General features: G+C 39.3%; 1 protein-coding gene across 3 annotated transcripts in view; it reads right to left on the bottom strand.

Annotated features, from left to right (window-relative positions):
* MEIS1 (Meis homeobox 1) overlaps positions 1 to 26,836 on the bottom strand; it is a 137,587-nt gene that overhangs the window by 97,425 nt on the left and 13,326 nt on the right. For all 3 annotated transcript variants that reach the window (XM_053890751.1, XM_053890750.1, XM_053890752.1), the window contains exon 7: positions 10,289 to 10,400. In XM_053890751.1, coding sequence (XP_053746726.1) covers positions 10,289 to 10,400 — 112 coding nt within the window. The remainder of the gene's footprint in view (positions 1 to 10,288; positions 10,401 to 26,836) is intronic.

The raw sequence follows: 26,836 nt of genomic DNA, 5'->3' as shown, positions 1-26,836 counted from the left end.
GGTACTATCTGGCTGCTGTCACGGGGCACTCAAGGGAAGATTCAAACTAAGGCAAATGAAATATTTAAAGAGACAGCAGTGATCAAATTCTAATAAGCTAGCAACAAGCAAGTTGAGTGTTTTCTACATTCACTCTTCAATTCCCCCTTCCTTAAAAATATACAAATTGGAAGAAAACTTAAACATTTTCTAGATATGTTCATATTCTCTTTTTCCCTTCATGTGGAAAGAAGTAAAAGAAAGTTCTACCTCTTTCACCCTTTGTTAGGAAATAAGATGGAGGGAATGCATATGGGGTTGATATTGGTAAATGGGGAAAGCCAAAGCTAATTGTACTAATCAAACAGAATGCTTTTAGGTTAAGTAATTATGGAAAATTATCTGCAAGACTGAACTAATCCACAAAGCCAGACACTTGAGCACAACCCAACTTACCAACTACACTTCTGGGACCAATCAATGTAAGAGGTAGACAACGCCTACCTCTTTTTAAGGAAAATGCTTGGCATAAATTTACTGTTTGGGTTAGTTTTCGCTAGGCCAACAGCCAAAACCTCTACCACTATCCTTAATTAGTGCTAGCATTCATGGAGGAAAAAGAGAAATTCAGGAGCAGAGCTGACTATCAAATCCCACGGGATGGAATCATGTCTGCTGCGGGGAATGGCATAGATATAAAAGCATCCTCCCAGGGTGAACAGGGGGTCCTGTCTCAGCGTTCATCCTTAACCCTACCCTAAGGTCTTTTAAAAGATACTAAAATCCTGCTGCCAGTCGCCACCCATTCTCTACTAGAAGCCCATTCAGGGTCAGAGGATGGTACCCAAGAGTAGGAGTAAGCAGAGCAGGCAATTATGTGGGCAGCATGATTTAAGGTACATCCCCAAACCCATCTACCCCCAATTCCGAAAGGACTATCCATTGAATCTTTTCTTGAATGCTTCTGTTAAAATGTATCTCTGGGAGTCAGGACAGGTAAGACCTCAGTATCTATTTACATTTTGACTGAGATTGCGATGTGATTAGCCATCTGGCACCCAGAAGAAATCAGTGCTGAGAGAATATAGTGTAATCACAGTTTGAAAGCATGAGAGGGTTCCCAATCCTCTTTAATAAATAATTACCCACCAATGGCCACGTGCCCATAACTATTCTGGGCACAGGAGATTTAAAGATGAACAAGACATAGTCCCTTCCCAGGAAGCATCCTGGGGAGGCTGATGCATGAATGGCTCACTTCAATATACGAGAAAGGATATGCCACAGGATACCATGACAACACAGAAGAGGGTTACTTCCTCCAATCTGGGAGTTTACAGAATACTTCCTGCAGAGGAGACTTAAATTAAGTTTAGAAGGTTTTAACTTGGGCTACATAGACCCTCCCCCACCAGGGGGTCCATGGTTAGAAATCAGAAGATCCATATAGTCAGAAGGGGAAAAAATTATATTTTATTCTCACTAACCTCTAACTGAAATTTCTTTCAAGTGCATATCTAGGTAAGTAACAAACCAGGAAACCATTAGAAGGACCTGAAACTTTGTCACCAAAGGAAATCATATTTACATATAACAATATAATTGTTACAAAGATCTTAAAACATCGTTTACATTCATCACTATTTCAAAAATGTGGTAGACAATAGAATTACAGCTAGACCTTGTTATTTAACACATATTTAATAAAGCACTTATATAATTATACTATAATTTGTCTTAAAAATATTTTGATAGGTGAATTTCAATACAATTGGTTTCCCTTGTAGTCCTATGTATTTTATTTTATGCATCAATAAAAATGTTACCCTGATAAGGTATCCATTGACTTTACCAGTTTTCCAATGGCATCCCCTCTCCCCCAGAATGTCAGAGTTCTCTGAAAAGGATCAGTATAAGTCAGCAGTCTGGTGACTGATGGTGGAGAAAGCAATGATAACCTCACTAGTTGAAGGCAGTGGAGGCCCCCGAGTGGCCGAGTGGCTATGCAGGAGGGCTGAACAAAGTTCCTGCCAGTGGGCTGTGGATCAAAGTGGACCTCACAGGGCCTGCCAGATGCTAAGCCTCTTCAGCAGCAGCCAGAGGACCAAAGTAGAGATGTCCCTCTGCAAGTTAGGCCAGATAGCTCCCACCTGGTCTTTCAGTCAACAGCCCTGATCACAGAGTTCACCACGTCTGGGTCATTAGCAACGTGAAATTTCATTCCAGCTATTCCAGCTCCCTAGGAACAGTCCATATTTAGAGAATATCCCACTTACATATGCTTGATGCTCTTGGGAGCACACACAAACTTCCTGAGGGCAAACACTGTGACCTGCTGGCACTTATAGCCCCCTACAGAGCACCTGCGACACAGTAAGTGCTTAATCCGTTTCTGATGACTTGACCAGAATGTATAAATTTACACTCCCCCCGCCCTCTTAAATACAACGCGTGATAATATTTTCGCTCCTCCGCAAAAACAATTACAATTCTAAACTCTTTTTATCTCCTTGGGCTACATTAAATGGATACTTCCCCAAAATTAACTTCCCTGCTTCTGCCTTGCCAAGAATGACACAGGGTGAAGAATCCGCCACCTGGGACAATGGGTTCTCTCCTGGTTTATTTTCTTGGGTAGAAACCGAAACACGGTTAAGCTGTGCCAGGCTGTGTGTGGTAGCCCTGGAATGCCTAGGAAGGCTGACCTGAAAAACAAGTTATTGCTTATAGCTTAAAACCCAACGCAGAATCAAGAAGGGAAAGTGAGAGAGAATAAGAGAAAAGAAAGGCCTTAGAAGGAAACTGCATTAAATAATTAAATAACAACACATTAAGATCTGGGTTTTTAAAGCTCAGGTCGCCATTTTTATTATTAACATGAAGCAATAAAATCCATGTTATTAATATGAGAGTGGGCTATATTCTTCTATATGTGATGCATCTGGGAAAAATACCTTACAGTTTTGGAAAGAAAGAACTGAGTGTTACGAACAATTAAGTCTGAGTCCTCTACAATAGAAAATACATTCCCCTCCCACTGAAAAGCTAATGCTATGACAGCCAGAGAGGCTTTCTCTAATTTACAGCAGGCTGAGGGAAATGGAGAAGGTACTTTTTAAAAAAGTTTTCATAGCTTTTTGGCTGCAGACACAAATGATGAATTGGCACAGCATCATTATTCATATAATTCTTTACCACTCATTTTTTATTTAAAACTATCACCTGATTCTTGAGAGACCGCTATCATTAATTCTAGGAGAGTCCGAGAATTGGGGTGTAATTTCAGAAGTTCTACAAGTCCCACTGGAGTTGGTATCTCTTAAGAAACAACCACGACAGCCACCACAAAATTCCATGCAACATGCATGTTTCCATCACATGCAACAAAACTCCAGTATCTGCACAGGTGACAATGGCACATGTCAGTAGCGAAGTCTACATCACATACCGAGTCCACTATAACATTGCAAACCAAAAGGGAAACAGAGTTATGGTTTTAAGGCCATACTTTTAACAAGTATCATGCCTTTTAAACTTGAAAAATTAGAATATAAATTTGATAAGATATCCACACCATGAGTTCACACATAAATAAAAATGAGCAATCAACAGAAAATACAAGAAATTATCCTGTTGACTAATGCCCTGTCTTTTCCAATTGAGGGTCAGACCTATTCAAAGCCAATCACATGAGGATGGAATCAGTAAAGGTCAATCAAAGGCAGGCTGAAACTCCAACTGTCTAGCTGACCTTCAGAGCTTGTGACAAATTGCTATCAGTCAATGTCAACTAATGACAGGAGCTCTTTGGCTAATCAATTGTTCTAAAAATGATCAAGAAAACTACTCACAGGACAGCTCATTTTCACATCAATGCCTGTGAAGTATGAAAAGCTCATTTTTTGAGTTTTTAATAAGCTCATAAGTAAAGCAGTTACTTGGTAACAGAGGTCACCTTACAGAAAAAGACAGAACCTTTGTCTGCCTTTTACATATTCTTTTATTACCATATTATAGTAAAATTATGCCATGGATATGCCAGAGGGCTACATAATAAAGTAGGTAACACTTCATCCATTTTTGAAACAAATACTTCTGTGTTGGAGGGAAATATATCGGGGAGTAAATAATTTCAAATACATTTTCCAGTTGTTTAAGATGAAAAACACTGACCTCAAGTTTACCAGCAATATTGCCTAATAGTCAGAAGATGCACTTTCTGTGAAAACACCTATGGCCAAGTTCATGCCCCTAAATACACAGTTACTACTTTTTAGATGACGAAGTTATTTTTCTTTATTTTAAGATGACCTGCTTTCATGATGCTAGAAGTCAACAGAATGGAGAACAGAAGACGGTTACTCACATTTGATGAGTCAATAAAAGGAAAGGTGAATATAGACAGCATGGGGTGTTCTTGGGAAAACAATTCTCTGTCTATCCATCTCGTTCAATGTGTTTGATAAGTTAATGATATGGACCTTTTGATAACAGGGATTTGCTGAGTATAATAACTTCCCTTTCCTTTTTACACCTGACTTTTCCCATCAGGAAATCATTTTCCTCTTCTGCCTGCCACTACATGCAAAGGCCACCCTTTAATTTGCAGTCCGACATTAAATGTAACTAAAGTAACACACGGGGCTGCAATGGTCTAAGGGCTAAGGCCTACGGTCACAATTATATTTTACTTTTCTCTCCAAAGTGTATTAGTCAAAAAGCATTACAGCACCACTGAAATACAAGATGTCCCCGCAGAAGTGTAAGGCTTAAGAAGTAAGTGTGAAAGAAAATAGATCATTCAAGTTACCCTGACCAACAGACAAATGGAATGAAAAAAACCCAAACAAACATTTTTAAAAATGTTTAAAAACATGTTTTAAAAATCAGTTGGGATTTAAAAAAAAAAAAAAAAAAAAAGCAAAGAAAACTGTTTCTAAACCAGCAGTATTCACTTTGTGTTCTCATCTGAAAAACTGCCGATTACAGATTACGTCCCAAGCCCGAGTTGCTACGGTAGTTTTTCAAATTAAAATATCTTCTGTGGCCTCAACCACTCTCAAGTTGTCCATAGGAAAGAAATAAAGGAGGGAGGGCAACACTTAAGCCGAGACATAATTGGAAGTATGTGAAAAATGAAGTGTCAGTTTGGTCAATAAAGGGCAAAGGTCAAGGGGAACTGCAGCCCAAACTCTGCGAGAAATGTGCTCATTAAGACATCCAATCAGAGCGCTCCTTCCCACCTATCCCATTATTCATCGGACAGCTGACTGTTTCAAATGCCCGGGTTTGGGCTGTTATTACTTTTCTTCTTCATGTAAAAAGGCGAGCTGGTATATAAATCGTTGCTTAGTCATCTGGAACATAATGTGGCCCTTCCCCACCGCCCCTCGCCCCACTCCTCACCCCCCCTACCCCCCAACCAGCTCTGCCTGCTGGCCTCCAAAGCCTGAAACCACTGCCTTGAGATTCCCTTCAATAATAAATGGGATTGCCTTCGCCTATAGGTTGCCTGATCTCACAAAAGCTGGTGTTGGGGGGGGGGGGGGGCGGTGAGGGACTCCGGGAGGCATTGCAACTATTGACACATTACTATAAAGAAATAGCAGTGCTTTTCAATTATCCCTCTTTAAAGAAACATGCTGGTCTTGCTTTTTTTTTTTTTTTTTTTTTTTAAGTGGGAGCAAAGATACTATTGTTGAACTGAGTCCTACCCCCAAAAGGAGAAGTTCATAAGTGGGTTTTAGAGGCTTCAGCAATCATTAAACTCCTTTAGAGTTGAAATGTTTTACATCAAATTTCAACATAGAAATACTACTTCTTCTTTTTGCTCACAAAAGAGGAGAATGAGATGAGCTTTAAATGGGCAATGCTCTGCAAGAGAAATGTCCTTATTTGTTTTGTATGCCCCTATTCTCCATTCAGTAAATCTGTGAATGAGCAAAATGGTATAGGCTCTTAATACATAATACAAATTAATCATATCAATCATCATGCTCCTCTGTAAATATCTCAATCATCCTACTTAACACAGAAAACTAGATTCTCCCTCCCCAGCAGAGTATAACCCCCCTGAGGCTAATGCTGATTCTGGCTTATTCGCAGCTCCATCACCACTGCAGAGACAGGGCCAGGCCTAGTACAGACACTGGGGAAAGAGACCTCAAACTGGTAAACAGGAAGAATGTCCATCAATGATCTATTTTCCACTCTTAGCCACACTAAAGCACTAGAGGACGCTGGGGTTAGGAACTTGGGCTCTGGAATCCCACAGTATGGGTTTAGGTCTCAACTCTACTACCTACCAACCTGTATGGGACTTTGGACAAGTCTCCTAGCCTCTCTGAGCCTTTGTGATCTCCTTTACAAAGCGAGGGATGGAAATACCTATACTGAGTGACAGTCCTTAATATGTTATTGCATTATTTTATTACTATCATATATTCATCACTCTTGACTTTGAACCAAAAAAAGGAAGACGTGCCCAAACTCAAAATGTGGTCAGTCATAGCTAAAGGTGCTTGTGAGTTGTAGAGTAACGCAGCAGCCCTCTTGGGAAGGAGTTCTAATACGGCGGGGAAAGGCACCAGATGTGCTTGGTGTTCTCCAGCTCCAAACCACACGCTTCCTAGAGTAGACCCTGATTATGGTTAGTAGGGCAGCCGCACACGGTAGGATAAAAAAGATACAGGGAAGAGTCACATATTTGCCAGTGTGTATCTCATCTTATGAGACTCTGCTTGGGGTCGTGAAGACACCCCATCCTAAAGTAGTTAAGAAAAGCAAAGGCAAGAGACCGGATCCTGGAGCTGACTGACAGTTACTTCAATATTTCTGAGCTTTACTTTTTTCTCTTCTGAAGTGGGAAGAGGGCAAATAATAGACAAGGATAAAATCAGAATTCAATCTCATATCTTTGGAAGTGCTTTGAGGAAGTTAAAGAGTACACAAAATCAATGTCATAGCAACAGCGGCAGAACCCGCAACCAAATACAGATGTTAGGCTGGCCTTCTAAATGCCAACTTAAAGGAGTTTTTCTATGAAAGAATCAATTTCCTACAAATGGCCACAAGTGCTAATATCAAATGAAAGTAGATACCACAGGAAAAGTTACCATCGTAAACAATTTGAGTTGGGGGAAAGATGTATTACGTAAATCATGAACAAACATCAAATCCCTGAAGAAGAAGAATGTTTAGTAATTTCTTAATTATGTACCTCACATATACTCTTTTTAGGGTGCCCAGGATTGGATTTTCTGTTTTATTTTTTTATGCTTAGGTAAAAATTTGGATTGAAACTATTCTATCAATCACAACAACAGCCGCTAATTTGGCAAATCATCAGGCACTCAAAATCCCCAACTGGCTGGAAGGCTAACTAGGAATTGTCACTGTATTTTGAAATCTGTCAGAACATTACAAATTCCCTGAATGACTTATTTCATTCTGTTTACTTTGAAAGTCCAAAAGAACAGGACTCGGTTGAGATATGGCCTATTATATGCCTACTTTGCGCACAGATAAGGTTATTTAGCAGAGGACCAGAGCCCAGGGATTTCTTTTTTTGTGCCACAGGTGCCATAATGAAGTGGTGAAAAATGAAAAGGAATGAGGAAAAAGAAACAGTACAAATAATACAGTAGAGAAAGTTTTAAAATATGTATTACTCTTGTCTGTGGGGGAAACACCTCTTTGGATATGTTCTTGACAGATTGAGTTATTTCTGTCTATTGGGTATGTATAAAGACATATTTATGGATTTATAAATCTTTTGAAGAGGGCTGTTATTTACCCAGTTGACTAAAATGGACTCAAACTGTGTAAATAACTATTTAGGACATGCACTACGGGCCAAATGCTGGCACAGCTCACACATCCATGGCTGCCAGAAAAGGCAGGCGGGAAAAACATGGAAGAGCCACTGTGCGCAGTTAATCCGAAGGCTGCACAAAGACCCAGCTCCACAGGTCTCAGAGATACATAAAGGTTTAGAAGGGTTGCGGTTGGCATGGAAATGCACAGAAGTTGTTGTGGTGACACTTGCGGGCCTCATTCGGCATTTAGCAAGGGCTGAATGAAGGATACCACCCGCCCCGCAGAAGCCACAGAGAAGGGCAGGTGAGATGAAAGGAGGGGCTCCCGCACCCACAACTATCAAACCGCTGGGTGGGGGACAAGTCTGCACAGAAAGCTTCTATCACCTCACCGCGGGGAGTCATTGTCTTTTAGTTCTTTGGTGAAGAGCCAGGAAAGAGGGCATGATGAGAAGAATCTCAGACAATCAGGAGACTGAAAGTTTAGGTCTGACGCTGCACCTGGACCTCCACAAATCGCTCACTACATCCGTCCCTTATTTTCCTCATCTGTCAAATGGGGCCAGGATTGTTTTAGAAAGGTTCAACTGAGCTCATTCAAATGAGATCATTTCTATGAAAATTCTTAAAAAAACAGATTAGGCGGTGAACTTCTGTGAAAAAATATCAAGAGAAACGACATAAGTAGCCAACTCAGGTAATGTGAAAGAGAGATGTCTCCTGGTTACAATCAAACTCCTTATTAAATTGGCCTTTGGAGAACACCTGCTGAAGGAAAAAGAAACATGCACAATTCCTAATTCCCTGTTGTGACATGTCAGAGGGGAAGAATGGGGCTGGGGCCTTTGCCCTCTCAAAATCCTTTTATCAGATTATGTTTAAGAAAACATATATGCTACCATTTTAAATTCAAGTACATTTCAGCAGTTGGCAAGCCTTCAAAGCAACAGTTATGCTACCTGCCTCTTCCTAGATGATATGTGTGTGTGTGTGTGTGTGTGTGTGTGTGTGTGTTTTAAAAAGCAAGAAATGAAAACGAAAATAAACAAACAAAACAAGAGGCTATGACCCCACGTAGCAAGTTTGGAATACAGGAAAAAAGTATTTATAGTCCATCGTCACCTTTTTTGAAACTCATGGTCTGAGTTGAAAATAGGGCTTTCTGTTGAAGGTGCCGCCATCCCTTAACTATAGCGCTGTGAGCAGCGACACATAACATGTACATACACACACTTGAAATAAAAAAGGCCCCATGGATTTATGCTGCATATCATCTTCCAGTAAAAGTCAGAGGTCAGAGGTTACCTGTTTCAGCCTCAGCTCTGAACTAGTTTACTATTCCGGCTCCGCTTTTTACTAGTCTTATAGTAAAATGGTGAAGTCAGCAATTTTTCTTTGAACAATAAAGTATTTCAAACGCTTCAAATTCTAGGTGTAGAAGTTATTCCCAGTCCAAAGAACATACACGTGCCTTAAAAAAAAGAACTTTCTTGGTGTTGTTTCCAAATGAATTATGTCAAATTCATTTTAGACTTTGCAGTTCTAATTGGTACGGTCCAATTACGTAAGAAAACAAAATTCTTTTGTTGTCTAATGGCACTCCAATGAAACATGATCATCAAACCAGATTTTAAGGTAGGCACCTCTACCGTGGACTCAGAGTCAACTTCAGTAAAGCCGTCTTTTTATAATCAGATGGAGAATACTCTTTAAAGCTTTGGTTGCACTGATTGAACACAAAATTCCACTGCAGTCAATCTCACCAAAGGCAGTACAAGAAAGACATCTGAACACTCAGTCACCTTTTTTGCTGAAGATTAACTTTATGTTTAAACTTTATTTCCTATTAGCCACAGTCAGACGTGCACATCCATGGACACCCAAGTACACACACAGGTATGTGCATTCAAGGAACAATACCAGCTAAATTGATCTGGTTTCTTTTCATTTCTTCCTAATTCCCTGTAGTCAGTTTGCAATGAAGCCAAGCACTTAAGAGATTTGGATAAGTAAATCCAGCAAAATGGCTTCAGCCCAGTGGAGAGGGAAAGCCCAATGTGAGTCCCTAAAAGGCCCACTGCCTTCTAAGCATCTGAAGACATCATTAACTTGGAATCTTGGAAGGTGTCTCTTCACGATCTCTTGAAAAGCCTCGAAGGGCAAGTAATCATAATACTTTTTTTACTTTACTTGTAGAGCAGGGCATTAGTGGCATACTGTTCACGCACATTCGAACTTCTAATCTACTCTAATCTTGCCCTCAGTCAACTCGCTGGCCCTGTTTTATGGAGGTGGCCAGATGACAGACAGTTAGGCAGCTAGAATGGCACAGAAGAAGAAAGGGTCCGGAGGGTAAGCTAAGCTGATTCTCATACTGTAAGGGGTTTATGTTCTAGAAAACCTGTATAAATAGTCACTAACTAGACATTTCTGGTTTTTCAGCCCTTAAAAATGAAACAAGTAGCAAAAGAGAGTGAGATCACCTCTCCTACCTTGCTCACTGCTGTTATCCCCACTGTGTGATGTGTGACCACCGCTGGAAGGGCCCGGGGTTCCTCCTGAACGAGTGGATGCCGTGTCATCGTGATCTCTGTTCCAAGAGGGCTGTGGGGGCACAAATCAGAAATCCAAATAGAGTGGTCTGTTAACACCGGTCCGGGGGCTCCCGTGGGACAATGACAATGCAATGGAAGGCCAGGACGGACAGCCATGTCACCTTTCCCGTTCCCCTTCACAAACGGTGCCAGCCCGGAGCTGCACTGGCACATTTAAAATCTGCCAGTTTCTGCTTCTAGCTAAAATAATATCTACAGATAGTTATTCTGTAAGTAACTGTATGTTTTATTACCAAGGAAAACAAAAACGTTCCAGGCAAAGAAGGGGGGAGGGGGGAGGAGAAATGATGCCACTTGATTCTGACTATATTTTTAACGTCAACAAACCCTCTGGCACAACAGTCTGCTACTACTCTGAACATGCAAAATAAGAGCGGTGGTCTATACCACTGCGGTTTATAGAGGCCCCTGATTCATCCTAGAAGCCAAACATGGCAGAGCTTTTAAGACCTTACAATTAGGCCGGGGTCCATAATAGCTAGTATGTGTCAGCTGTTTGCCGGATGGTACACGGCAAATGGACCAGGCACGGGGACAAAAAAGAAATGAGAATAACAATAGATTCACACGGACTGTGTACACTCAGCCCCATGCCGAGCCTTCTTGTACTATTGAACGGAAAACAGATGTTGCTTCTTATCACTGGGTGCATTTGAAAGTAACGTTCAGATAGGAAAAATTGGCAGTAAATTAAATTCTTGGGGAAAACAATCATGGCAACACTTCTCCCAAATCTCCCTTTATCACCAGAAAAGATTTTAATTAGCTTTTAGTGCTAGCTTTCAAAAACAGCCTTATGAGTCACTGGTCATCCTGCACAGTAGGAATAATGCAGAAAAGAAAGCTGGTTCTTGGCTGGGAAGTGATATTTGTCTTCAAGATTATTAGTGGAGAGGCAGGATGATCTTGTGTATAAAATATGTCTACATCATTTCAGTCACAGGATGTCATGGTTCATGACTGGGTGGTGGTAAAGTTTACTGACCCTCCCAACGCTTTAAATATGCCTCGCAAAATCAAAGTGCCCTCTGCTTACGTCTTGAAAAGTATTTTCATGTCCCAGAGAAGATAAGAAAGGCTGAGGAGATCAAAATGTTTCTGACACCCACGGAGAGAAAAGGAGAGATCCATCTAAGAGGCACACTGTATAAGAATGAAAGGAAGAGTCCCTGTTCCTGAAAAGGATGCTTGCCCACCACCTACTCTATACTCTTGGCCGGAAGGTTAACGCAGCCCCCCAAATTAAATAAAGTCACAGAGAGATTCACCACTTGTGCGTTTGACTCGCCCATTATGCATATTCTCAAAAACAGTGCTAATTGATCTGCTGATTCAGTGACTGGAAGATAGGCGTGCTGTGAAAGAAGTGCCTTGGACAAACACACATTCTGCAGCGTGCCAGAAGATGCATGCTGGAAGACGTAATCTGGAACGCACGCTCAGAATGCAAACAGTTAATGCATAAATTTTCAGTTTGTACAACTGCAGCTCTAAAAGGGGGACTTGTTTATTCAGAGCTCTGCAGAAAGAATGGTACAGCACCCAGGGGACAGACAATGCCAGGCACAAAACCCCGGTGCCTCGACATGTAAAAGGATGTTTTTCTATGTGCTACAAATCCCACTTGAAAATATAATTAGAAGGAGAAAATGGCAAACTATTGCATTAACTGTAATTGAACAAAAGACCGGCAAGGCATGTGGGAGGCTGCAGGAACCCGTGGGAGTTTCAGGATGCATGAGATCCTGCGAGTGACATCTCCTGGGCTCTCTCATTTTATTTATGTTGTCCCTCACTACTATTGTTGACTGGTGATCTGACTCGTAATTAATAGAAAAGCCACCGATAACAAGCTAAAATACAGAGCAACAGAATAACCTCATCAGAAGCATGTTTGTTAATCTGATTAAGACTAGGATTCCAGAAAGGTGACTTAGAACCCAAGAATTATTCCATGTTACACAGGAAACTGTCCTCCTTTATGCTACAACAGACCTGATATATTCACTATCTTTTAATGAGCTCCACTGATTTATTCAGCTCTGCTCGGCTCCCTCCCCCACTTTTCTACTGTGCAGGATGTAGATTAATTCAATGCTTAATTGTTTAGTAAATTCAATTTTCCACATTCTATTCTGCATAGCTTTAGCTAAGGTTCTTAAATCTTCAGCAGTGAGCCCTGAGCCCAGTGTTTGTGATCTGTGCCTACCTTTTTTCATCACCATTTTTCTTCATCCACCACTTAATTCACCATGAAAAGATTTTCCTTGCTGGAAATTCTGATTCCGCTATGATCTGTGAGCCATTCCGATTCATTGCATTTTCATTGTGTTGGGTCTTAGATGCCGGGCTCCTCTTTTCTCACAGCTATCGCCACATTATACAGGCATTCATGCAAGAAATGTTGGATTCCACCTCGGTTTATCCAAATTTCGTGCAACCTATATGTTTAAATTTGTGTGTTCACCAAAGGTAGGAGCCAATATTTTCCACCTCTTCCAGAAAGGCCTGTGAACACTGAGTGCACTTCTCCGAAATGAAATCTAACTTTTGTGGTCCTCTCTTGAATTAGCATTTTGGGTATTAGCATTTCAAGAACGGTGGAGTCACACAAAACTGAGCATTAGGAGAAATCCACAAGGTTACCAAAACAGAACAAGAATTATGTTTAGTTCAGTTCATTAAGCATGATTAAAGTCTAAGTATCAGAAATAGCTCATGAACTCTCTGGCATAAATATGTAAGACAGCTCTAATCAGAAAAAACTCCCCCAAAATCCATCTACCCGAGAAACTCAGTTACGATAACGAATCTCTGTGACTCTACGTGGTTACACCAAACAGCATCATTATTATTTTTAAAATAAAATATGTGCATACAATTATGCACATATATCTGTGAAGTTGTGAGTTGCTTGGGGCCACTTGTAAAGTAAGACTGACAGAATAAAATCAATGATGTATTGCATTAGATGTATAGCAAACCAGAGTCATGGTTCTAAATTAAGTCCCAAGGAGGCTTTTTTCTTCAATGTATATAATTTCAGAGCAAGCAACGCATATGTTCTCTCCTATTGGAAATCCATTAAGACGAGAGGTCCTAACTCGAAGTCCAGAGACCTCCTAAAGACTTCGGGGGTCGGGGGTGTTTTGTTTTAACAATAATTTTGTTTATGGACATACTTGGATTTTTACCCCTGGGGAGAGTGTCCATAACTTTTCGTCAGATTGTCAAAGGGGTATGTGATTCTTTCAAAGTCTGAGAACCAGTGCTCTAGGAGACATTCACAGGGCCAGATGGAAAAGTCAGGGCTGGAAAGACCTTCAAGATCATGGAGTCAACACTTTAACCCAACATTGAGAGCCAATGGTCCTTCAGACATTATTTCTTTTGTCATAAATGGAGGCAGTCACTGGGCAGTCACTTTGATTCTCCCCAGAGATGTTTTCTCTCTGCAACAGTTTGAACACTCGCATGCCTTCTATCATTTCTCAAGAATGCTTGAAAATAAGGGGTTTTTAAACGATAATAAGGAAGGTTCATCAAGTGCCATTTTTTAATTAATGAGGTAATTATACAGGTGTTTTGTAGTCAAACAGAGGTAATGACCTCCTTGACCACAGGCTCCTCTAGGGCACAGATAATATCTGGATCTTCCCTACCTTGTTCTTTCTCAGCTCAGCATAATGTATGGTGTGTGCTCAGCACTTGGTCAAGGCTTAGGGAACTAAACTGAATCATTCATTATTTACTGTTCTACCAATATCCTAACAGATGAGCTGCAACTTCCCAAACGATCCTTCCTCCTGAGTAAAGCCATCCAGGGATAATTTTTCCTCTCTCCATCTTTTCCATTCTTTTTCCATCTATGCCTTAATTTTGGACATACTTCCATTCCTCACATCACTTTCCATGTTTTCCTTAAACAGTTCCTTTCACTACTGTGATCTGAGTCATCACCCATATGCCATGAGATTTGTGTCTCTGGATCTCTTCTTTGGTCTTTAGACTTGTATGCCCAACTACCTGCTAAACCATCTCCATGAAAGGATGTTTGCCTCACTCAACAAGTCCAGTGCTAAACTCTTCATCTCCCCATCAACACCCTACATATTCTCCTTTTATTGATCCTAGTAGGTATAACCCCATGCATCCATGGTATAAACCTGAGAACCATCCATGACACCTCTCTCCTCCGCTCCCCCCTCTCTACCTCCCGTACAATCAGTCCTCATATCTTGTTCACTTTTACCCCTAAATAGTTCACAAATAAATCTCTCATTTTTCACCTTAGTGATTGCTGGTCTTCTTAAGGCCCTCCCAGCTTCAAAGAGTTCAGTCAAATCACTTCCCAGATTTAAGAGTTTGATTCCACTAGAATATAGACTCCATAAGGATAGGAACTGGTCAGTTTTGCTCGCCATTGCATCCTGTCTATCAAGCTCAGTGCACAACACTTGGGGACATGTTTGTTGAATGAATGAACGGCCCCCTACTGCCTACAGAACACCACAGTCTCGGATCCTTAGCCTCATATAGTAAGCCCTCATAGTCCACCCACTGAGGACCATTCCTCAACCTATTCCTTGTGCTCAAGCATGTGATTTCTGGCAGATATGTTCTGTTTGTCCCTCTAGGCCAATCCTCATCCTTCCTTCCTGCCTGGCTCCAGCCCCTAATTACCTCCTACTTGCTAATTAAGTTACAGATCAGATACTACCTCCCCCAGAAAGCCTTCCCTGATACACACACACACACACACACACACACACACACACACCACACACACAAACTTCCCCCAGGATGAGTGAGGCTGCTCTCCCCTGAGCATGTAGAGCACCTCATACACACCTCTGTCATGTCAAACCTTGTACTATTTTGTGATGACCTGTAGAATTCTATACTATGAGTGTTTTGAAATCCTACTCTATAGCTTATTCATCCTTATACCCTCCATCCCAGGAAAGTGTAACACATTAAACACAAATATGTTCCTATATGAACAAATGAATAGCTTAAGTGATTATATATAGAGAGGATCCCTGTGTTAAATTGTCATCTGATACTGTGATCTCCTATCTGAAAGATCATAAAATATCTGAAAAATATTTGTGCAATTTATAAACATCTCACACACTTGCATTCACACAAACACACACCACCATAAAAAAAAATATGTTAATACTCAGTGACAGTAGAACATAGTCAAAATAAAGGAAATTTGAAGGTAGCCGTATCCCAGTTTGAAATCTGGCTGCACCAATTACATGGTCTTAGACAAATCACGACCTCCCTAACTCTTAATATCTTAATCCATACATTGGAAAAATACTCCATTGTCAATCCACTTCAATTAAAGAATAATCATCTATAAGCATAACATATGTATATTTCCAGGCATGCAGCAAGCACTCAATAAATGATAGCTACTAAAAATTTTAATGTAACAACATAGATTGACCTAGTTAAACCTGAAATATCTACATACAGGTGTATTCAGTTTATAGACCTTCTGGAGAGAATAGTTAACCTGAGCTGACTTAGTGTATAGTTTGATATGCCTTGGGCTATCTCCCAGCTGGTGTGTGCTCCGGGAATGCACACTGATCTTATTTTCACCTCCAAATAACATGATTTTACAGGTGGGTTGCTCTTCCCCACCCTATCAAGTTTAATTTGATGCCTAATATTTATAAATCACTTTACAGTATACAAAGCACTTTGACATATCTTCCCACTTGGTCGTTTATCACATCAGTATGATGTCAGAATCATTTCTTTATCAGACCAAAAAAAACCACAAAAACAAAAAACAAAACAGTGGGGTTTTGGTTTTCAAAATTTCTACCTTACCAGTGCCATTCAAAAAAAGGTAGATAAATGAAAGTCTAGTGATCTTGACTCTGAAGAGGTCAGCTAGCAGCTATGTAGAAATTGAAGAAATAATCACAGGATTCAAAATGTGAAGTTGGTCTGCACCAATCCACGGGCAGCTTTCTCTTTGGGAAGTACATTTACTTTTTCAAACCACCAGGGTCTCTTTAGCAAATGATCTCTAGTGGCCTGAAAGAGCTGGCTCATCTCCAAAAGTGAGCAATTCAGTCCCTCCAGACCAGGGGAGTCACCAGTCCAAGTGGGGAAGGCACCAGTGTGCATGATGCTCCTGTGTATGCGTGCTCATGTTCCCACAACTTCATGGTCCATACCGACATTCACACTCAAAGATCTACACTTGTCCTTGAGCCATGGCAGGAGGGGTCACTGACCACCACCATCACACATTGCCTGGGGGGTCACATCTAATTAGTCCCCTCCCCTAGACTTTTCACTTCTGTCTAAACAGTGTCTCTCAGGAAGCTTCAAGGCAGAGAACTTCAGCAGATATGATGCCTTATACATCTCCCAATCAATGATGCCATTGGAGGAACCAGAGACAGAGGAGGAGACCAGAGACATCCATACACAGAGAGATGGGGAGAGAAGGGGTCCAGGTACTGCTGTAAAAGGTGCCTGGGTGGCTCAGTTGGTTAAGCGTCTGACTCTTGATTTTGGCTCAGCTTTCTCATGGTCCCTGAGATCGAGCCCCATGTCAGGCTCTGTGCTGACAGTGCTGGATTCCCTCTCTCCCTCTTTCTCCGCCCCTCCCCCTTCAAAAAAACCAAAACAATAAACATGAAAAAAAAAATAAAAAGGGATAAATGTTTACCAATGTGTACTTGAAGTTGAGAACTCGGAGATCCTGAGATTTCTTTATTTTTGAGTTATTTAAAATCTGATAGGCTAAAGCCCTTATTTAAAAATCTTGGTGGGTCCCATTTGCATCTGCTTGATAACCCAAACATACAGTATGAACTTCAACTCATTCAACCACCAAATGGCACCTACACTTTGCTAGAGCCCTAGATAAACCCAGTTCTTCTCAAAGGATACTCCCTTGAGGGTATGTCTATCCAACTTCAAATTCAGGTCATTCGGAAAAAAAGTATAAAATCCTTTACACAGATTTCCAAAAAATCCCTGGAAATCATTAAGCAAATTCATTTAACCGTGACAAGTCTGGGCAGTATGTTTTGTTTTTAACACAGTGAAACTGTCCTCTTACCCTTTAAGCTTTTAGATATTTTTAAATATCAGAAGCTCACAGATTAATAGCCGAGTGTGCCCACAGGCTGCGGATTCAGGGACCACGTTAAACTGTGCCGGAGAATCGCCTGAAAGTGGAATCTTCTCTAAGTCCACATTCCATCCTGCTGAACGATGATAAAGTCGGGGAGGCAAGTATTGTTCTGGGTGAAGACTGGTGGTGGCCTGAGGTGTCCCTCAGGGTGGCCCACACCGTCTGCGGGGAGGCCCATTCCCCACAAAGTTATCTTCCTGACACACTTCTTCCTTCGGCAGCCCTCCTTTTTCTCATTTCCTTCCCTGTCCCCGCCCCCACTCCTTCTCCTCTGCCAAGTCTGTAGGCCTGCCAGGGTTCCTGTGGAGCCCCTTTTTAATGCCTCGATAAAATGTGCTTGTTACCTCACCTAACAGACTCTCGGCAGGTAATTTTGGTGACTCAGGGCAGATGGTAAATTAGGGGTGAGACGATGGAAATCCAGCATCCCCACTCAGAATCTGCAGCTCACCCCAAGATGCTACCCTTCCTCTTCCAGCCCCACCATAGTTGCCATTGTGAACTTTCATCTAGGAACACATCTCGATGATCCTCCAATTTTCCCTTGGTTATGGTGCTCACCATGTTGGAGCCAGCCAGTACACATGGCATAAGGGTGTCTATTTCAGCATCAAATAAGGTAAATTTCTAAAACCTTAAAACTTGGCAATTCTGATGTATTGCTTTATATATATATACGTATACGTATATACGTATACGTATATATATATATATACGTATACGTATATATATATATGATTGTACAATAGTAGTCGTGGGTAGTTTGTGGAAGCAGAGACAGCGTCTGTTAAATTGAGTTCCAGATTTCCCAGTTCTCACGTACCACAAATAAAACCTACAAAAATGATAATTTTTCAAACATTGAATCCTCTATCTCTGTGTAATGAGGCATGTAGAGAGGAGGAGAAGAATTTTTGTGCTTTTTTGCCTTTGGTGAAAATTCTCCAAGGAGTAATTTCATCTTTAAATGAAAAGTTTTGTATCAGGCGGCTGTATGAGCTCCAGGAATCCCCGAAGCCTCAGGTTCAGACATGGGAAGACGCACAAGTGCACACTCACGGACACACAGCAACATACACGCACCGTGTGCATGAGGAAGAAGGCAAAAGGATGTGGAAATAAACTAACTGTAATGTTTTTAATCATGTTGTAATGAAATTGAAAGCAGTTTGGCAGCCAGATGCATCCTTAGAATCTACGAGCCCTTAAATATTTTGCCTGCTCTCCTGCCAATGTCCGTGCCTCACTCTCCTCCCCAGGCTCTAGAGTAGGCTGCTATGGCAGGTGTCACAGCAGTGGTCTTAGGAGGCCAGGCCCAGCACGATGGGTCACTTTCCTGGTACTCCTTAAGATTTTACTTAAGAAGCCTGAAAGCTTTTAGGACTCAACTCTGACACTCTCAGGTCGTTACTAATCTGCAGAGTTGAATTAATTCATCCACGACATTAAAAATGAATCGACAAGGCTGAGGAAAAAGTCTGCAGATGTAAAACACCACGCAAAATATTCCAAAAACTTTCCTCAAGAAATCCACACACAGTGCTGATACCTTTTGCCCAATTTTTCTACATTGAGGACCAAGGCTAGCACCATTTCACAGTGACCCCACTGTGGGCTCGGAAGACAATATAGATTCTTACATGGGGCAGGTAAAATTACATGGGAAGGGGCGCCTGGGTGGCTCAGTCGGTTAAGCGTCTGACTCTTGGTTTCAGCTCAGGTCGTGATCTCACAGTTTGTGAGTTCGAGCCCCACATCGGGCTCTGTGCTGACAGTGCAGAGCCTGCTTGGGACGCTGTCTCCCTCACTCTCTCTGCCCCTCCCTGGCTTGCTCTCGAGCTCTCTCTCTCAAAAAAATAAATAAACCTTTTTTAAAAACTACATGGGAAAAGAATAATTACAACCAAAGGGAAACTGCCAACAAGAGATCACGAGAAGTTTTACCAAAATCTCAAAACTGGAAAGCAGATGAGTAATTTAGAAATTATTTGGGTGCACTGAACGTTCAAATTCTACTAAGCAGTTTGTTGCAGAGAAAAATGTCATGAACGGGAGAGACAATAAAGCCTTATTACACTAGAAATCTTAGTAAAAATACTTATTAATATTAATATTTCAATAATCTTTCCTTTTCCTGTGCCATTGTATTTTGGCTGGCATGCAATTAATAAAAGTAAGCCCTTATATTAAATGATTTTAATTATTCTGTATACTTCTCCTGAAATCATACCTGTAAACTGTAATTTAGAATTAAAATACCTAAACAAACAAACAAACACTGTAACCCAACTGGCACCACTGTATCTCCAAATATTTGTATGTAAATATTACAAACTATACTCCCTATTTATCTTCTGAAAGCTTTCAGCTGAAATTTAGATTATTTTCTATCATCTCTATTTAGGAGTGACAGAAAAAACTATAAATTTTATGCCAGTATGCCTGATGTTATAAAATCCCTTTTATAAGATTGCTTGCCTCCCAATGTTTTATTTTACATTTGTAACTCAGTTATTCAATGCTCCTTGTTCTGCAAACAAATTAAGATAAAATAAATGCAAGCATCTTATATAAAACAACTTCAAACCAAAAATTTTCTAGGCAACCATCCTAGCAAAAAGAACATCCCGATAATGCAGAAAACATTGTATCCTTAGCACAAGTAGGTAATAAGACCTAGTAAGCAACTGGCCCCTAGCCATGAAGCATTTGCACTCAGAAATGTGGAGAAAAGTACTTAGCACCAGATCTGCATGTGACTGTTACTTGAAGTTGAACGTGAAAGCGAAATTCACCGCACTATCTCAGCATCACATCTGAGTGCCCAGGCTCTTTTTACACAATGATGAAATCAGAATAAGAGTGTCCCCTTCTAACAAGAATTAAAAAGACATTTTTCTTAAACCCTATGATTATAAAATGGTCTATAAAATAACACCTCATTAACAACCACTATCTTCCCTCCCCAAATCAAGCTGAAGCTGTTGGAGGTTGGGCAGAATACAAGGGGATAAACATTATTTAATAGTCTGTTTATTTACCTTTTGCTATTTTAAACGCTCTCCACTATTCAGTTTTCACGGTAACTCAATAGGGTGGGTTCTATGTCCCCATGTTACAGATAATGAAACTGAGGCTCATGGGAGAGCAGTGCCTTATCCTCTCACAGCAGAGCCTAGAGTCAAATGCCAGTGCTCCAACTCTAAATTATGTCTATTTTATTGAAACATTCCCAGCCTGAAAGGTTGTGTAACTAAGTTACAATCAGCACACTTAATTGTTCTTTCTCAAGTGTTTCTGAAATCTCTTCTTTTCTACTCCTAAACTCTCAAATCAGAAAATCCACAATTTTGATGCTAGAAGAAAAAAAAAAAAAAGTCAGCCAAGATGTACTCTTGTTTTTTTCCTACTACCTTATAGCATTACACTTTGAACAAGAGAATCATGGAAAATTACATTTACCACTGATTTCCACTAACAATTAGCTGTTCACTAACTTCTCTGTGGTTTTTTTAGACGCACTTCCAGCTTTTGATATTCTCAACCAAACTGTATTTTCAAAGTCATTCTTCAAGGATTTTTGAATCCTTACGCTCTCTCTCTCCCCTTCCTTCATTATTTATCTTTGGTAAAATCATGAGAAAGGCCTTTATCAAGGCATTTTGAGATTTAATTTACATTTCTGATTTTCAGAATGGCCAACTTCTCTATATTTCAGGCACTTAACAGAGATATCAACCAAGGCAGCTGTGAATGCAAGAAGCAGGAGTCCGAATTTTATCGCTGGTGCACTTTTTAAGATTCCAGTTCATCAGAATGCCATTCTTCAGCCATATGCAAAGCTATTGTTCTTGGAGACTATTCATACATACTATTTTAGCAGTTACAGAGTATGTGGAGTATTAGAAGTATACTACAAGTGAAGAAAAGCCCCATAATTGATTTGTTAATGTTTTATTCTCCTCTTCTTCTATTGGCATGTTCTTTACATGCCCTCGATAAATATTAAACACTCAAACAACTCACTATTAGGGTGGCAAGCCAACCTTTAGAATGTCGAAACAGAGGAGTGAAGAACAATGTACCTAATTGAAATGGCAGGGTAATTTGGAAAATAAAATTGAGTTGCTGCAAATTCCAAATTCCGGAATAAAAATGTTTATACTCACTCAAATGCAGATTGTTACTGGCTTTGAATAATTATTAGAATAAAAAATACTTGAACACCAACACTACACTTGATATGCAGAGAAAAAGCACAGTCTAGATGTCTCTATTATTTTGCACAAGAAAGTGTGGGACGCAATGAGTCTGATATTTCTCCTGGTGGTTTTGTTATTGAACACAGCATATAAAATTCCAAAATGCAGTGAAGCAATAGGCCAAGGCACAAAATACACAACTAGTGTGAAAATTTCATGGGCAATATTCTTCAGAAAGTTATATAAACACATCAAGGGACAAAGAAGTGCATGGAAAGAAATGAAGGGGTTAATGTTCTGTTACTCAGTATCTTTTCTGGCCTCAATTTATCACCAAGACCAACTCAAAACGTAGAATTCCTGATTCTCTTTGGCAGAAGCTAGCACCAAGAAAACTATGACAAAATGAAAATGGGAAAATGCATTTGCATCTGGAATTATGACACAAAAACACGTAATGACTCTCTAAGAGATGACAGTTATCTGTACACTGGGGGGTAACCTGATTATCTACTTAGGGTTAGGCCACTTTGGGCAGAGATACCACCTCTATCTCTGAAAGACAAATTCCATATGCTCTGTGCAGTTATAGCATATTTCCCATAAATAATATATACAATAGACTATAAATAAATAATACATTTATCTGAACTGTTCAAGAGTGAAAGGCAGGGTGGCTACTCATGAGACTGGGTTTCTGATGAACAATTTCAAATAAAAGTCATGTCCAATGGGCAATTATCACAAAGTTCTTACACTAAAATATTCTGAAGCACAAGTCAATGTTCCAACTAGACCCAAAATACCCCATTCAAATCAATGTTCCAACTAAACCCAAAATACCCCATTTAATTTTACCACGTAAGTTTCTATTCTGATTGTAGCATTGTAGCATCATAGCTAATAGCTACCTATTTGCTGCAACTTTTAATTCTCTTTCTACACTACTGATTTTTATGATCAGTAAAATAACTAGATTTAAAATGGCATGTATGGGGGTGCCTGGGTGGTTCAGTCAGTTAAGCGTCCAACTTCGGCTCAGGTCATGATCTCAAAGTTCACGAGTTTAAGCCCCGTGTTGGGCTCTGTGTTGACAGCTCAGAGCCTGGAGTCTGCTTCGGATTCTGTGTCTCCCTCTCTCTCTGAATCTCCCCTGCTCTCACTCTGTCTCTTGCTCAAAAATAAATAAACATTAAAAATAATAAAAGACAAATGCCATGTGTAATGGGTGCCTGGGTGGCTCAGTTGGTTGAGCATCTGACTTTGGCTCAGGTCATGGTCTCAGTTCCTGAGTTCAACCCCACATGGGGTTCTGTGCTGACAGCTCAGAGCCTGGAACCTACTTTGGATTCTGTGTTGCCCTCTCTCTCTGCCCCTCCCCAGCTCATTCTCTCTCTCTCTCTCTCTCTCTCTCTCTCTCTCTCTCTCAAAAGTAAATAAACTTAAAAAATAAAAAATAAAAAAATGTCATGTGTATGTTTTTGTCTCATGAGACACACAGTGGTTTTATTTTTTCTTCCATGTGAATAAGTTTTAGCATTACAGTGAATAGAAAAGAGGGGTACACTTAAAAAAATCCCCAAAAATCCCACCTGCACTAATTCATTTGCTAGGATTTTACATTGTAAAAATTCTTAGTCCCCACCCTCAAAAAATCTTCCTTTGAAACCCTAGAGCTATACAAACTATGTCTACTCCTTGTAAATAATGTAAGTAGGCCTTTAGAACGTCAGACACTGTATACCATTTAGTTAGAAATTAAGTTTTCAAATTGCTAAGGAATAGTCCCTGAATAACAGAAAACACTATAGGTCACAGTTAATTATACCTTGCCTATCAAATTAAGTTAATGTTCGAGAACACATCCAAATAGTTATGGAGACATTAGGAGGTATTTTATTGTCAAAGAAATTCTTATTCATTCAGCTTCTAATATTTTTTTTTTAAGAGAGATAAGCCTTTTACAAGTTGGGATGGCATAAGAAAACTCTGGGTTTACATCAAATTGCTCCCTTCATCGTCCTTTTGATGACTGTGTCGATTTCATTACAAACTTCATTTTGTCGAGTTTCATAATAGCCATAAACACACTTCACTTTAAAGAGTTTCTGTGGGACCTAATGTGAATGCAAATGCAGAATAAAATGCAAATCCTGGAGGCCTGGGAACAAATATGGACTATCCGTTACAAATACAGTCACTGAAAATAAACATTTAGGCCTTAAGAGGAAGAATGCAAAGGGGCTGATATGAATCTTTATATCAAGGATTCAGAGCCCTAGGGAAGGCAAACAAAAATAACAGTTTTCAGTTTTTCACCTAATTGTAAAGCACAGGTTGGGAATATTTGATGACTTTGGTCTCGACTCATGCCTGTCCCAAAGTGAGTAATGTTTTTCATCTTCACAGGAAAATAAACCCACGTGTAGGTAATAGGGAAATGAGACCTAGCAAACTCATTCAAGCCTAGGAGGTTCACATCTCAAGCCTAGGATGTTCACCAAACAGTGAAAAAGAAGTGATTAGAAAGAAAGAACTACAACTCTGCTTTGCTAGATAATAACCACCAACCCAGACATTTACAACTAATAACAAACATGCTACCATGTTGTGTCGTAGAGTCTGAGGGAAAAGTCTAGAGAAATGGGAATTCATCAGCAACAACAATCAATTCTAAGTTATGTGTTGTCCGGGAATAATTCTAATATGACTCAAAATGTTAGTTATCTACTTACTACTATCTTCTATGTGAGTCAAAGTAATGTATGTTTAAATCCATTGTAAAATTTAAGACTTTGTATTGCGTCAAAATGAAAAAAAAGTAGCGAGACCAAAAGTGTTGCTTTAACTTGTTAAACTCATAAAAAGTTATGGCAATTTTAAGAGTATTACTTAGTAAACTTATTAATAGTAACAGCATTTCCCTTCTGAGGAAAAATATGATTTCATTTAAGTTTTTTAAGGAACCATAACATTTTACATTCAAGTTCCTTTACTTCATGATTATAAATCCTATTAATTGTAAACAGACTCATAAAAAGTACCAAGGGAAGAATCAATTGTAGGAATGTACTTTTGAGGATTATAGATAATATAGAATTTATTTTCACAATTTATTTATCCTCCATTAGTTTAGGGCATATACAGTGGGGCATCTGTCATGGAAAAGTCATGGCATGATTATTGCATATCTTGAAGACAGTTAATGACTTAGTTCAGGCTATAATTTGTATTTAACTGTATATACTCATGATACCAATAAATGACAGGTGTATAATTCAATTAATGTAGAGAAAAGCTTTTTTCCATCAGAGAATAAACTTTTAATGGTATGTTTTAGTCAATTTTAGGAATTCTTAATGAAGAGTCCAGAAATATAAAATAATTTCAAAAGATTTGCAGTCTTGTATTTTGTTTTAACAAGAACATATTTCCTAGATTAAGAAATGCTATTTGGAAAAAAAAAAAAAGTGTTCAGAGAGAATCTAGTAAAGTGTTGCCAATTGCTTTAATTCTGCACACATGAATGCATCAAATTGATTGAAATTGGATTCTAGTGACAAATTTTTAAATGACTATATTCTTGCTTATTTCACATGGTAGCCTTTATACCATTTATTAAAATGTCAAATTTGCAAGTGTGGGAAATCCAGCAATTTGCCCAAGATAGGTATACTTCCTAGAGAGGCCGTTTAAGACTCCAAAAAGCTCTCCTAAATTCCTATACCCTTGAAATCATGGCACTTTTAATTAATAATATGGTAAGAATGTCTTTTATTTTTACGCTACATACACACATTCACCTGCTTGAATTTTTCAAAACTGATTTTATACATGCAAGGTTTATTCACAAATATTAAAGATAACAAAATAGCCAAAATTTACTGGATCCCAAAGTCAAATAATTTGGGAATTATTATTAAAATTCAAATTGGAAGATTGTATTTTATGTTTTAGATTCTAACTCTTAAAATAGATATTATATGCTGATGGTTCCTGCTGAGTAAGAACACCAATCCCCACATGACTTACAGCAGTGTTGTTTTACTTTGGATTTTGAACACCTTTAAGTCTGATATCTACACAACTGTCAGATACAGCATCACATGTATTCTACTTTTATTCTTTTATCTGTAAAAGAATACTTTCCCAGAGTTTTGATGTAGCTTTTAAATATTAAGTTAATCTTTTGCACTTAGGAGCAATGACAAAAGATTTTGTTTCAGTTATAACATAAATTCGAGTAATACTTTGATACAAGTATCACAGATCTCATAATCCAAAAAAGGCCATGTAAAATGTTACAAATGCAAACACATAAGACTATGTAACAAAAATGAATGAGAATGGTATCAGTTTCCTATCATTCAACTATTTCCCTGAAAGTGGAGTCAAATAATGTTGAATTATAGACCCTCCTTACAGAGTCTTATTTTGTGTTCATTTTTTTATCTTTTCCCTGCTAGTCTCTATAGGAATTTGGCTGTATGCCGACGGTCCTTTAAAAGTTTCTGTATACATACTTGGGTTGTGTCTGATGATTAAATGATCATTTATTAAAACTTAAGCATTTCACATTTGTTTGACATATTTATATTTCATAAGAAAATATTGTTATTGCAATGGAAAGCATAACATCACGGATACCAAAATACTTCATTTGAATTCATGTTGACAATATTTTCATTTCTGACAAGTGTCTTAATATAACTCGTTAGGCATTCTTCTGAGTTCCTCCCAGTCTACCTGCGAGGGAAGGCATGCTAGTTTTACTACAGTAGGCCTCGTGGCAATACTTTAGCCTATCTGGTTGACAATAAACCTGTTTCCACTGTAGGGCCACAAATAGTCTTTGTTTTTAAGAGCATGGAGTTTTACTGCATAATTTTCCTTCCTTCGCCCAGTAACAGCTGTGTTTTAAATCTTTCGGACTCTGACAAACATTTTAACATTTAAACATACAAGGATTTGAAAACATGATTTAAAATTTGTTTATTTTCAAAGTCGGGCAATTATAACATGATATCTGTTACATTTTTTTAGAAC

The sequence above is a fragment of the Panthera pardus genome, unplaced genomic scaffold, assembly GCF_024362965.1.
Source record: "Panthera pardus isolate Hobbes unplaced genomic scaffold, ASM2436296v1 HiC_scaffold_25, whole genome shotgun sequence".
In the NCBI taxonomy this organism is placed as follows: domain Eukaryota; kingdom Metazoa; phylum Chordata; class Mammalia; order Carnivora; family Felidae; genus Panthera; species Panthera pardus.
The sequence above is the reverse complement of the archived record's forward strand: the minus strand, read 5'-3'. Positions and strand labels throughout refer to the sequence as shown.